This window comes from Larimichthys crocea, chromosome I, assembly GCF_000972845.2.
Source record: "Larimichthys crocea isolate SSNF chromosome I, L_crocea_2.0, whole genome shotgun sequence".
Taxonomy (NCBI): Eukaryota; Metazoa; Chordata; class Actinopteri; family Sciaenidae; genus Larimichthys; species Larimichthys crocea.
In genome coordinates this window covers 1,878,627-1,891,876 of record NC_040011.1, presented here as the reverse complement: position 1 = coordinate 1,891,876, position 13,250 = coordinate 1,878,627, and the positions used below count along the sequence as shown (strand labels likewise).

The 13,250-nt window shown below is 38.7% G+C and overlaps 2 protein-coding genes across 2 annotated transcripts; both read left to right on the top strand.

Moving 5' to 3' along the window:
* The first annotated feature begins 3,309 nt into the window (after window positions 1–3,309).
* On the top strand, window positions 3,310–5,255 carry LOC113745987 (uncharacterized). The gene is made up of 6 exons (XM_027280023.1): window positions 3,310–3,371; window positions 3,487–3,819; window positions 3,995–4,351; window positions 4,444–4,548; window positions 4,682–4,737; window positions 4,836–5,255. Exons 1-6 carry the CDS (start codon window positions 3,323–3,325, stop codon window positions 4,968–4,970), a joined length of 1,035 nt encoding a protein of 344 aa, XP_027135824.1. The 5' UTR covers window positions 3,310–3,322; the 3' UTR covers window positions 4,971–5,255.
* A 5,992-nt stretch (window positions 5,256–11,247) lies between these two features.
* LOC113744012 (signal-regulatory protein beta-2-like) lies at window positions 11,248–12,605 on the top strand. The gene is made up of 4 exons (XM_027278813.1): window positions 11,248–11,392; window positions 11,507–11,839; window positions 12,006–12,362; window positions 12,475–12,605. Exons 1-4 carry the CDS (start codon window positions 11,344–11,346, stop codon window positions 12,603–12,605), a joined length of 870 nt encoding a protein of 289 aa, XP_027134614.1. The 5' UTR covers window positions 11,248–11,343.
* The last annotated feature ends 645 nt before the right edge of the window (window positions 12,606–13,250 follow it).

The following is a 13,250-nucleotide window of genomic DNA, read 5'->3' as shown; positions in this document are numbered from 1 at the left end:
TTTGGCACTTCCAGGTTGGCTTCACTTCACAGCCACTGAGGTTGCCACTTGGGTGAGACAGAGAGAGAGAGAGGAGCAGTGAGACAAACAGTGGTTTGAAGTGACAGTGAAGCGTTGTCTATGTGTCCACCACAACATCCCACAACTGTAGACAGAAGCATGACTCAAAAAAACAATTCAACAACAATGGATTCATTTTTTCTTTGTTTAAAAAAATGTTTAGCATAAAAACTAACTTTTTTTTATTGAGAGAATGTGCAAAATATGTGAACATTTAGTAACTTTAACAAACTGAGACAATATGAGAGGGTGCACAGCCCCTGCTCTGCCCATAGAGAGGGATGTGTTTGGTTGTGGTTGGCACCTCACATAAAATACACAAAGTATTTTATGTTGTAGACACAATCTTTCTTAGGACACAAAATCTATCTTTCTTTAAACAATATACTATTCAATGTTAGATAAAAGATAACTACTAAACTCCTCTGTCTTTCTGGTCTTACCACACTTTGTAAAGGTCCTCAACATGTCTGTCGTGACAACAAGCAAGGCCACATGCTACACTGCACTGACAGTCATAGGCTGTGGTCGGCCATTTCTCCACCCTTTGACCAACAATCAAGGTTGTTTACTCAGAACAGACCTGACTATGAGCTTCAACAGGATATGTAGTGAGGGAGGAGCTACAACAGGTTTCAGGCTAAGTTTAGTTCTTGCTGTTTAATGTGCTCATTCAAAGAACAAATGATGTCTGTAGATTATGTTTTTAAAGATGAAACCAAATATTGGTTTGATTTAATGTCCATCACTGCACAAGGTGATGCATTGGACCACAATTCTGCAAGCATGTAAAATCCATTCAAAGTTAATTTAAGATCACAGTTCAAACTCCTGATTTTGCCAAAAAGACCAGACTGTGACAAGTGAATGATTAGCACCTCCCCCTTTAACAGTAACTACCAATGAAAAGGAGCAACCTGCATAAAATATAAACAATAATGATATAGTGTGACTGGGTGTGTGTTCAAGCATCCTGTTTATCAACTCCTGTAATTTGTTGTAATATTAATAATATAAATGAATATAATATACTATCATGTTTTTAAAACATATAGTACATAGCAGCAGTCAAGTGCAGCTTCCTGAGGCTAAAACAGAGAGTGAGAAAGAGAGAAGAGCGCTGTTAGATTCACACTTTAGTTTGAAGACCGACCACAACAATGCTGAAGTTTCCATGCATCATTTGTTTGTCAGTGGTGACTGTGAGTGTCTTTATCTGTGTGCGTTCAGTACAAAGCAGGACACAAAGTACATCAAAGTATATGACAGATTTGACAGTTGTTACTTTTCTTGTGTCAGATCAACTTGTTCTGACTTGTGGTCAAAAATACGTTGACCCTGATTAAGGCCACAAACCACAACACATTGATCTAACACATGTTATGACAGTTTTGGCCCTCTAGATAGATGACAGATGTATTTCCATTCTCTGTACACCTTTCAAGTCAGTGACTTTAGCTAAAAAACTCCTGCTTTGAGTTTGTGGTGTTGTACTGGACTACATTATCATGTCAGGTGTTCCTGTCCCTGTTATTGTGAGGGTGTCCGGCACTGTACATACAGTACATGTATGTTAATCACCTTGTTGTTATTTTATTTGTGGTTTTCTCACAGGTTCACATGGTTCACCCCCTCAGATAAAAATATGCAGGTCAGAAACTCTAAACGCCTCCAGTTGAATGTGTTCCTGTGATACTGTGAGAGAGTCGCTCTGCTGCTGCCTTTCACAGCTCTCTGAAGAGAAGTGAAGTGAGTGTACAGGATGGATGGTTTAACAGTCCTCCTCAACTCTGTACGCTGCACTCTTCCTGCTGATATGACTGACAGGCAGAGTGGGCGGGTCATCAGTGATGATGTGGAGCATCTGAAATGGCGGCCACACAGCATATAAGATGGCTCTTTTGTCTTTGTGTGTCACTGTAGCAAAATGCTAAATACATACTTTTTTAGGTGTACACATCAGACATATTGATTACTTCCTCTTTAACTGACTGCTACAGACATTTTGTAGGATTTTCCCTACAGCCATATCCCAACACATTGTGTTGCTGCCTTTAACCAGCTCTCTGAAAGGAAGTGAAACTTTGCTCTAACCTGCTTCTCTAAACTGGGAGCATACTGACCACGGTCTACTGCCAGTAACACACTGATTATGCATAGGTACCTCATATAACCCAACTTCAACAAACCCAATCTATCCCTTTAACAAGAACAACACTACAGTTTTGATATATGGCTTTGTCTTTTTTCTGTCTTCTCTTGTCCTGTATGAATAAAAGCATGAATGCCAAAAATTATATAATTAATAAATGTAAAGTAGCAGTATTAATCCAGCTTGTAGACAATCAGTCTACCTTTCTGCTGTGTGTCATTTAGGTCTAAAGCTAATGTTTAGTGCCAGTGTAGAAACTAGTGTAACGTATGATTCAGCTAAAATAATGAAAAGCTTCACCTTGACTTTAAAGGCCCTGTGCACCCATACAGGTGATCTCAATTACCTAGTCTGATTAAGGTGAAGTTACGCTGGGAATGATATGATTTCATCAAACTCCCTGTCCTATTAGGCATGACACAGGTTCAACAAAACCAACAGAAGATGGACAATAAGTCAGTCAAGATACAGTTTGTAAATACTCACACAGCTCTGAGACAATGACCATACCGTGACCAAACCATTAAAAATAGCATTGAACATTTGAAACGATGACCACTGAATGTGAGGTTCTGATTGGCAAAATGCTTTTAAACTCTTTGAACTGATGAGTTGGTTTTATTGCACCATGTTGGATGGTGAAAATACCCATGAAGCACTGAAAACTGAGCACCTGAACTATTTTAAGGTTTCTGGAAGTAAAAAGCCGATTCTCCCTGATATAAACAACAAAAACTAAAAATGTACAGATCAGAAATGTGCTTTATGAAGGTATATTATCTCTTCTTTGTTTTAAGGGAACTTCTCTTGATACATGAGCTCCATGAGGTCATTGAGGTTGTTTCCTTATTAGCTGAACACACACACAAGATCAGATAAATCACACTGTCAGTGTCAGTTAGAGAAACCAAACAAAAGCTGATGTTGTTTCATGTCTTTAGGTTGGAAAGATTGCGATATTACTTCCTCTGTGGTAGTGCAGTGAGATGCCTACATAACAATAAACCAATCAGATTGCTCTAAACTTGTTCCCTCCCCCTTGATATAGTTACATTAAGGTGAATCATCTTCTAACGCAGTCTAAATTTCAGTGATCTCAAGTGGAATAACATGAAAATGCTGACCGTGTTTTATTTACTGCTGATCCTCACAGTGGGGCGTAAGTCAACTTTTGTCTTATAAATATATTTTCATATTCTTGCATCATTTGAGCACAGGGCAGATATGAATCTATCTCTGTTGTTGATCACTGCTGTATTTCATTTTGTCTTTAGGATGCTCAGATGCTCAGATCTTTGACATGAAGACTGTTGGTGTTGGAGATGATGTGAATTTCATGTGTACACGCGAGACATCTTCAGAGTTCAAAGCAACTTTTTTTTGGTTCAGGCTAGTTTCTGGAAACATGCCTGAATTCTTGGGAGGAACATATTCCTTTGATTATAACGGTGTTAACAAGCCACCTCGCATGACAACAAAACAAGAACCTGGAACATTTCTTCTGCAAATTCATGAGACAAAGCTCAGCGACACTGGACTTTACTACTGTATAAAAATAAATGAACTTAGCCTGACGTTTTTGAAAGGAACATTTCTGAGGATTAAAGGTAAACACCATTAATAACAGAAGTTAACATTTAAATGTAATGATCATGTATATGTAAAGACAGTATGCTTCCATAATTTATCAGACATTGTTTATTGATATAAATTACCATTTTTAATTAAATTTATTTTCAGTGAGTAAAGAATGTTTTTTTTTTTTTTTATTGTATTTCCCAGGACCAGAACCTGATATCACGGCTGTCATTCAAGTCCCTCCATCTGATCCAGTCCATCCAGGAGACTCAGTGACTCTGCAGTGTTCAGTCCTCTCTGACTCTGAGAATAAAATCTGTCCAAGAGAACACAGTGTGTACTGGTTCAGAGCCGGATCAGATGAATCACAACCCAGTTTAATTTACGCTCATGGAAACAGTGGTGATGAATGTGTGAGGAGTCCTCAGACTCACTCTCCACAGAAATGTGTCTACAGCTTCTCTAAGAACGTCAGCTCCTCTGATGCTGGGACTTATTACTGTGCTGTGGCCACATGTGGGGAGATATTATTTGGAAATGGAACAAAGCTGGAGATTGAAGGTAACTGCAGAACATTTTAATACAAATCATTAATAATCATTTATTTTAAAACTGGCACCCTTCATTAATTGCTCCTGTTCTCATTGTTTCAGCCTTCAACAGGCAGGATCCACTTCTATTTCTGCTGTGTGTTGCTTTGGCTCTGAGTCTGATCGTCATTGCCTTCCTGATTTATATCTTCAAGAAAAAATCTGATAGTATGTTTCTTTAACATCAGTCAATTTTGCCAAAGCTAACTTCACAGGATTTGATATTAGTCTGATATCCAATCAATCAAAAAACAATAATGATTTGCATTTTTCAAGTTAAATAATCTTGTTTTTAATACAGCTGTCGCTGTTCTGGAAACAAATGCTGCAACAGCTAGCAATCCGCAAATTCAGCAGGTAAGGTATACAAAGAAAAGATGACAATGGAAAAGCTGTTGGCACATGTGAATATTAACATATGCCATCTTTAACATTATTCCATATTGTTTTCTCAGAGAGATGAAGACCATTTGGCTTATGCTGCACCGACCTTCACCAAGAGGAAAGCTGGCAAAGCAGAGAGAAGGAATGTAAAAACAGCAGAGGAAGAAACAATCTACTCTGGTGTCAGGACTTTTGGGACAGATTAACATGGATTAATATCATTTTTTATCCTGAACATTGTGGAAAATATTCTGCTTCACATCAATATTTGCATCTGATATTAGTAAGTAACAAGTAACTTTTTATTTGGATGAACGTTAAAAAATACAATTTTAATCATTTCTACATAGTTTGTTTAATCTGGTTCCAATCAATGTATGACCATACCAATGTATATCCTGCTATTTTCTATGATAATGGAAAAATATCCATTAAATAGTTTTAAAAGCTTTCTGTAATTTTTGTGATTATTCTGTACAAAAAGCTTTAACCACTGTGCCTCAAAACTGTTCCTCTGATGTTTTTGTGCAGTGTCAGATTTAAAATAACAATAAAAAAACTTCTTTGTTACAATAGAGAGTAAAAATGTCCCCTTCCAAGTGCCACTACAAAACATATTAATATTTTGCTCTGATTTATCACCGCTCTGATATTCTAACATCCCTAACACACAAGCATGAGTTATCTTTACTTTTATTTGTTTTTTTTTTTTATTGTGGCAAGGTCCTATTTCAAACCCCTTAAAACTCTGGTAAAACAAAGTAGTTAGAAAAATATTATGTGATTTATTGCCGACCTCCCAAGGTGCAAACAGTGACATTATTTACAAAACATAAATATATATAAAACAAAATTCTCTATCAGGGCCGGTCGCTGGCATAAGTGGACTATGCCAGCTGTAAATGTGCCAGAAGATCAAGTGCCCTTGTAGTCTTTTAGTAACTTAGTCTTGTTTAATAATAACTAGTTTCTTTGTTTTTTGGACAAAATGATCCTCCATAATCTTTGAACAATTTGTTTTTTTTTTCTCCGTCTTTTACTTTTTACATTACAGCTCTGTTCATAGCTATTTGCCAACCCTCAAATACAGCAAGAGATTTGATGTTACATAATTTGTCCATCTCTATTATTTATATGTGTGTGTGTGTGTGTGTGTGTGTGTGTGTGTGTGTGTGTGTGTGTTTGTGTTTGTGTGTGTGTGTGTGTGTGTTCATTCAGTTGTGAGCGGTGTGTGCAATTTTCTGGGGCCACAAACACAACAGGGCCACTAAATGCCTAGGGCCGGGCCTGTTCTCTTTGTACAAGACTGCAAAAAAGTCAGTAACTCAATAAACCACACACAATCCAATCTCTATTTTAACATTCAGCAGTGTTACCTTTTCTGTAACCCACCAAGACTCACACTAGGCACTAGTGCTAAAGCCCTTATAAACAGTAGCCTCTCCTACTACTAATATTTCTATGAGAATAAATGATAACTCATTCGACACATTTACAGCTTCTTGAATACAAATATAATTTCACTAACAAGGACCATGCCAGTATGGATTTAAGGTTAGACAAGTTTATTGCGTGTTATGGGCAAGAATGCACCAGGATTATGTGCTGTAAAAGGGAAGAAGGGATGAGGGCAGAGGGATGGAGGGGTGGAGAGTGAGAGGAGTAAACTTGGTCATTGGTAGATGCAAGGGTTCGGAGGTTGCCTGCAGTTGGTAAGACAGGAGAGAACCTGGAGGGAGCTGAGACTCTGGGTGGGGGAACCATCTCTATATGTATTAGAGCCCCAAAAGAGAAGCGTGTGTGAGTTTCTGATGTCATTCAGATTGTTTCTGATGTTAGTTAGATATGCTGATGAAGACCAGCGATCGAGGACTTTGGTGATGTTGCCCGGGATTCCCTGTTTTGAAGCAGTGGAGGCAGATCTGATAGGAAAGGAGTCCCTGAGTACAGTTTGGGGGATATTCCAAATGTGGATAAAATCTGCCGAAAGTGGTGGTGGAACCTGAAGTATGAGGCCACTCTACCAGTCTGTGATGAACAGGGGGTCTCTGGCGGAAGCTTGACAGGTTAGTTGTGTTACAAGGCACGGACACAGGACTCAACTGCAGAACTCGGGAGGCAGATACAGGAGGTAACCAGTCTTTAATCACAATCCAAGGTTTGGTCCACAGGAGTTCAGTAGCCAGGTAAGGCAGGCAAACAATCCAAAGGGGTAAGGCAAAGGCAGGGTCCAAAAACAGGCAAAGGTCAAAACTGAAAAGCACGCAAGGGAATCGCTGGAAAGTAGGACACATGGTACACTGACAATCTGGCACTGGGGAAGGGGAAACAAAGGGTTTAAATACACAGGTGATTAGGGCTTGACAAACACACAGTAAGGCGGGAAACTGGGAGACTGGAGTAGGCAGAGCTGGGGACAAAAAGCCAAAGAATGCCAAAGAATGCCAGGAGGAACATAGAATCTAGGACTGTCTGTTCTTTGAGACAGGTATCCTTTGCAGAGGGTTTCGGCATAGGGCGTTGCTTGGCCTTATGGAGTAGTATGCTGATGTGATGCCGGTGCACAGAGCCCCCGACGATAGTTTGATTGAAGTTAATTTCGCTGATATAGACTTGAATGGAGAAGGATTAGATTTTGAGGAGCAAATATGATGAAGCTGGAGAAGGTGAGGACGTTCAACATATGGAACAAAAGATTGTGGGAGGCATGGAAAGCTTTGAAACAATTCCACCCGGTTAGATATGAAGAGGGGGTCTGCAGAGTGACACTGCTGAGGATGAAGTCTTGCGAAGTGATGACCAGATTGTCCAGCTGCAGTGTCAGTTGAAGATTGTGGCTGAAAACGGTGGGGCCGGGATCAGGAGGTAATCGATGGTGCCAAGAGTTTGAATTTTGGCGAGAATCTGTTGTCTGAGAGTAGACTACATGAGGGATGGCCTGGAAGACATTACCGGGGGCACAAGAGGTAATGCGATGTCTGGCACATTATTATTAGGTGGACGAGAATAGCTGCAGAAAAAGGTACTGTTTTTTTTTTTTTTTAACTCACCCATTTTAATTATTTTAAGGCTTAAAGTTACACATAATTAACAATGTGGCTGTTACAGAGGGCTTGTTTGAGCACCCAGGTTTAATTTGACACCCTGAGGTCCACCGATGATCCACGTCTTACATCCACAGGGAAGATGAAGTACAGCCACCATAGCAAATTATATGTGAGAGCTTTGTCCAACTGAGACTGTGTCAGAGTGCACAGCCCTTGGTCTGCCTGTAGACAGGGATGTTGCTGATAATGGTTGGTTGTGTGATGACACCTCACATACAATACCCACAAAGTAGGCAGCTGTGGCTTGGAGGTGGAGTGGGTCGTCCAGAAGAACGGCGGTTCAATCCTCTCAGTATGCATATCGAAGTGTCCTTGGACAAGATACTGAACCACAATTGCTCTTGAAGGCTGTGCCATCGGTGTATGAATGTGTATGAATGTTTAGCTCCTCAAACTGATGAGCAATTGGCAGCATTTATGGGGTTCAGTGGGTGACTGAGATGTATACTGTAAAGCGGTTTGAGTGTTTGGAAGACTAGAAAGGTGCTATATAAGTACAGTCCAATTACCATATTAATGTTTTAGACACAGTCTTTCTTAGGAGACAAAAACTTTCTTTAAAGAAGATACTGTACAATGTTAGCAGATAGCTACTTGCATTGTGGCATTCCCCATGTCTATCATGAGAACAAGCGAAACCACATGCAACAGCTACTCATACTGACATGCACTGTCAAGATACAAGAGGTTTCAGCAGGCTATTTTGAGCTCAATTTTGAGCTAAACGATTGATTTCCAGTCTTACAACACTCTGTAAAGGTTTTCTGCTTATCTATCATTGAACAAGAGAAACTACATGCAAAAGGCTACACTCACAGACAGATACTGTGGTGGGTCATTTGACCAACAATCAAGGCTGTTTACTCAGAACAGACCTGACTATGAGCTTCAACAGGATACGTAGTGAGGGGGGAGCTACAACAGGTTTCAGGCTAAGTTTAGTTATTGCTGTTTAATGTGCTCATTCAAAGAACAAATAATGTCTGTAGAGTATGTTTTTAAAGATGAAGCCAAAGATTGTTTTAATTTTAATGTTCATTGATTCATTGATCACAGGCTGCAAGGACCACTGGACCACAATTCTGCAAGTATGTAAACTGTATTTGCAGATAATCAGGTAAAGTTAATTTAAGATCACAGTTCATCTCCTGATTTCCTGATTTAAGACCAGACTGTGACCAGTGAATCATTAGCACCTCCCCCTCTAACAGTAACTACCAATGAAAAGGAGCAACCTGCATAAAATATAAACAATAATGATATAGTGTGACTGGGTGTGTGTTCAAGCATCCTGTTTATCAACTCCTGTAATTTGTTGTAATATTAATATCATAAATGAATATAATATACTATCATGTTTTTAAAACATATAGTACATAGCAGCAGTCAAGTGCAGCTTCCTGAGGCTAAAACAGAGAGTGAGAAAGAGAGAAGAGCGCTGTTAGATTCACACTTTAGTTTGAAGACCGACCACAACAATGCTGAAGTTTCCATGCATCATTTGTTTGTCAGTGGTGACTGTGAGTGTCTTTATCTGTGTGCGTTCAGTACAAAGCAGGACACAAAGTACATCAAAGTATATGACAGATTTCACAGTTCTTACTTTTCTTGTGTCAGATCAACTTGTTCTGACTTGTGGTCAAAAATATGTTGACCCCGATTAAGGCCACAAACCACAACACATTGATTTAACACATGTTATGACAGCTCTGGCCCTCTAGATAGATGACAGATGTATTCCCATTCTCTGTACACCTTTCAAGTCAGTGACTTTATGTAAGAAACTCCTGCTTTGAGTTTGTGGTGTTGTACTGGACTACATTATATTGTCAGGTGTCCTGTCCCTGTTATTCTGAGGGTGTCCAGCACTGTACATACAGTACATGTATGTTAATCACCTTGTTGTTATTTTATTTGTGGTTTTCTCACAGGTTCACATGGTTCACTCCCTCAGATGAAATATGTAGGTCAGAAACATTAAACGTCTCCAGTTGAATGTGTTCCTGTGATACTGTGAGAGAGTCGCTCTGCTGCTGCCTTTCACAGCTCTCTGAAGAGAAGTGAAGTGAGTGTACCAGTACCAGTAGTATCAGTGATGATGTGGAGTATGTGAAATGGCGGACTCGCACAACCTTTAAGATGGCTCTTGACACATTTGACACATCAAATTGATGAATTCATTAATTTTTAACTGATTAATAACAATTTTGTGTAGTATTAGACATGCCAATATAGTTATTAAGTACCCTTTTTGTTTGTTTAGCTTTTGAAAGAAAAAGAGCTTCTGTTCACTGAGTCATTTGAGTCATCTTTAAATTAAACATGGCACTGGTGTAAAGAGAGACAAAATTATATGTTTTTCATCAAATCCAATCTAAGATAATTTAATATAACTCCCTAAATTTAAAGGACTTAATATGTGCACAAGCACGGGCACTCAGTGACACAAAAAAAGGCTTGGTTCAGAGGCCACAGGATTGTAAAACATTTCATTTAGTTTCAATCATGATATATCTGTTCACTTTCCCACTGTCTGACTTTGCTCGTAGTGTTTTTGGTGTATGTAAATCAGGTCTGTGTTGGCCACAGCTGAAGGAGGCATGGTCACATGTCATCCTTTTGTACAGATCTGGGGAACCCTGATTGAAGCCTGTCCCAACCCTACAATCCATGGGACCCAACCTGAAGGAGCTTGTGGTTTTGGTATTGAGTTTGTCTTGGTTGTATTTGTCAAATTCACTGTAAATGATAACAAATGTGTTTACTCGTCTTTGGTTTCTTTGCTGATTGCATCCACTTAGAAGTATTATTGTTGGAATCACCAGTTTAGGATTTATTATTTATTTAAACAGCATCCACTGTACACAATACATCCACCTTTTGTTTCCTTTGCTGAGCGGGAACTAGAGGCTGGGGATGGCAGGAGAAGTACTCATAACCAAAAAGTATACCTGAAAGCTAGAAAATATTATTGCATTATCCCTCAAGCAGGTAATTTTCATTGGACTAAATGGGCGCCATCAAACGTTGGATTCTGCCTTGATCTGGAGGCGATTACCATCCGGAGGAAGGAGAGCTCAGTGTACAATGCAAAAAAGTACTGTATTGTGTCATATGGTCTCTTCTTCCTTGAGTTTAAGGAAATTGTCTTGATACATCACCCCTAAAAGGTAAAGTGAGTCCATCCGAATCACTGAAGTTCACATTAAGATCTCTCGTGTTTACTCTCTGTGTCAGTTATAGAAACCCACCATGAAACATGAAACAAACGCTTGCTGTTGCTGTTGTTTCATGTCTTTAGGTTGGAAATATGGTTGATATTATTTCCTCTGTGGTAGTACAGTGAAACACCAACGTAACAACAGGCCAATCAGATTGCTCTAAACTTGTTCCCTCCCCCTTGATATGGTTATATTAAGGTGAATCATCTTCTATTAGCATCTGATTTTACTGTAGGCTCAAGTGGAATACAATGAAAATGCTGATCGTGTTTTATTTACTGCTGATCCTCACAGTGGGGCGTAAGTCAACTTTTGTCTTATAAATATATTTTCATATTCTTGCATCATTTGAGCACAGGGCAGATATGAATCTATCTCTGTTGCTGATCACTGCTGTATTTCATTTGTCTTTAGGATGCTCAGATGATCTGAACTTTGACATGAAGACTGTTGGTGTTGGAGATTATGTGAATTTGACGTGCACACGACAGTCAGTGTCAGAGTTCGGAGCAACTTTGTTTTGGATCAGGCTAATTTCTGGAAATTTCCCTGAATCATTGGGCGGAACATTTAACTTTGATTATAAAGGTGTTACCAAGCCACGTCGCATGACAACAAAACAAGAACCTGGAACATTTCTTCTGCAAATTCATGGGACAAAGCTCAGCGATACTGGACTTTACTACTGTATAAAAATAAATGAACTTAGCCTGACGTTTTTGAAAGGAACATTTCTGAGGATTAAAGGTAAACACCATTAATAACAGAAGTTAACATTTAAATGTAATGATCATGTAAAGACAATATGCTTCCATAATTTATAGAACAATGTTTATGGATATAAATTACCATTTTTAACTACTTTTATTTTCAGTGAGTAAATCACATTTATTCTTGTCTTTGTATTTTCCAGGACCAGAACCTGATATCACTGCAGTCTTTCAAGTCCCTCCATCTGATCCAGTCCGTCCAGGAGACTCAGTGACTCTGCAGTGTTCAGTCCTCTCTGACTCTGAGAATAAAACCTGTCCAAGAGAACACAGTGTGTACTGGTTCAGAGCCGGATCAGATGAATCACATCCCAGTTTAATTTACGCTCATGGAAACAGTGGTGATGAATGTGAGAGGAGTCCTCAGACTCACTCTCCACAGAAATGTGTCTACAGCTTCTCTAAGAAGGTCAGCTCCTCTGATGCTGGGACTTATTACTGTGCTGTGGCCACATGTGGGGAGATATTATTTGGAAATGGAACAAAACTGGAGATTGAAGGTAACTGCAGAACATTTTAATACAAATCATTAATAATCATTCATTTAAAAACTGGTAGAATCTCATCAAAATTATTACCTTTCATTAATTGCTCCTGTTCTTATTATTTCAGCCTTCAACTGGCAGGATCCACTTCTGTTTCTGTTGTGTGCTGCTTTGGCTCTGAGTCTGATTATCATTGCTTTCCTGATTTACAACATCAAGAAAAAATCTGGCGGTTGTTACAACTGTAAGTTTCTTTAACATCAGTCGATTTTCACAGGATTTGTCTCATTATTTATATAGTCTAATATCCAGTCAATCAAAAAACAATACTGATTTGCATAAATTATCTGAATTTTTCAAGTTAAATCATCAGTCTTATTTTTAATACAGCTGTCGCTGTTCTTGAAACAAATGCTGCAACAGATTGCGATCAGCAAATTCAGCAGGTAAGGTATACAAAGAAACTTTGACAATAGAAAAACTGTTGGCACATGTGAATATTAACATATGCCGTCTTTAACATTATTCCATATATTTTCTCAGAGAGATGAAGACCATTTGGCTTATGCTGCACCGACCTTCACCAAGAGGAAAGCTGGCAAAGCAGAGAGAAGGAATGTAAAAACAGCAGAGGAAGAAACAATCTACTCTTTTGGGACAGATTAACAATGGATTAATATAATTTTAATCCTGAACATTGTGGAAAATATTCTGCTTCACATCAATTTGCATCTGATATTAGTAAGTAATAAGTAACATTTTATTTTATTTTATTTGTGAACGTTAAAAAAATACAATTTTAATAATTTCTACATAGTTTCTTTAATCTGTTTCCATGTATGTCCTGCTATTTTCTATGATGATGGAAAAATATCCATTAAATAGTTTTAAAAGCTTTCTGTA

Excerpts from the sequence above, each read along its gene's own strand:
- LOC113745987 (XM_027280023.1), top strand. The coding sequence starts at position 3,323 with ATGAAAATGCTGACCGTGTTTTATTTACTGCTGATCCTCACAGTGGGG. Across the intron at positions 4,549-4,681 it reads CTTCAAGAAAAAATCTGATA|CTGTCGCTGTTCTGGAAACA; the intron begins GTATGTTTCTTT and ends TTTTTAATACAG. Across the intron at positions 4,738-4,835 it reads GCAATCCGCAAATTCAGCAG|AGAGATGAAGACCATTTGGC; the intron begins GTAAGGTATACA and ends TTGTTTTCTCAG.
- LOC113744012 (XM_027278813.1), top strand. The coding sequence starts at position 11,344 with ATGAAAATGCTGATCGTGTTTTATTTACTGCTGATCCTCACAGTGGGG. Across the intron at positions 11,840-12,005 it reads AACATTTCTGAGGATTAAAG|GACCAGAACCTGATATCACT; the intron begins GTAAACACCATT and ends TGTATTTTCCAG. Across the intron at positions 12,363-12,474 it reads AACAAAACTGGAGATTGAAG|CCTTCAACTGGCAGGATCCA; the intron begins GTAACTGCAGAA and ends TTATTATTTCAG.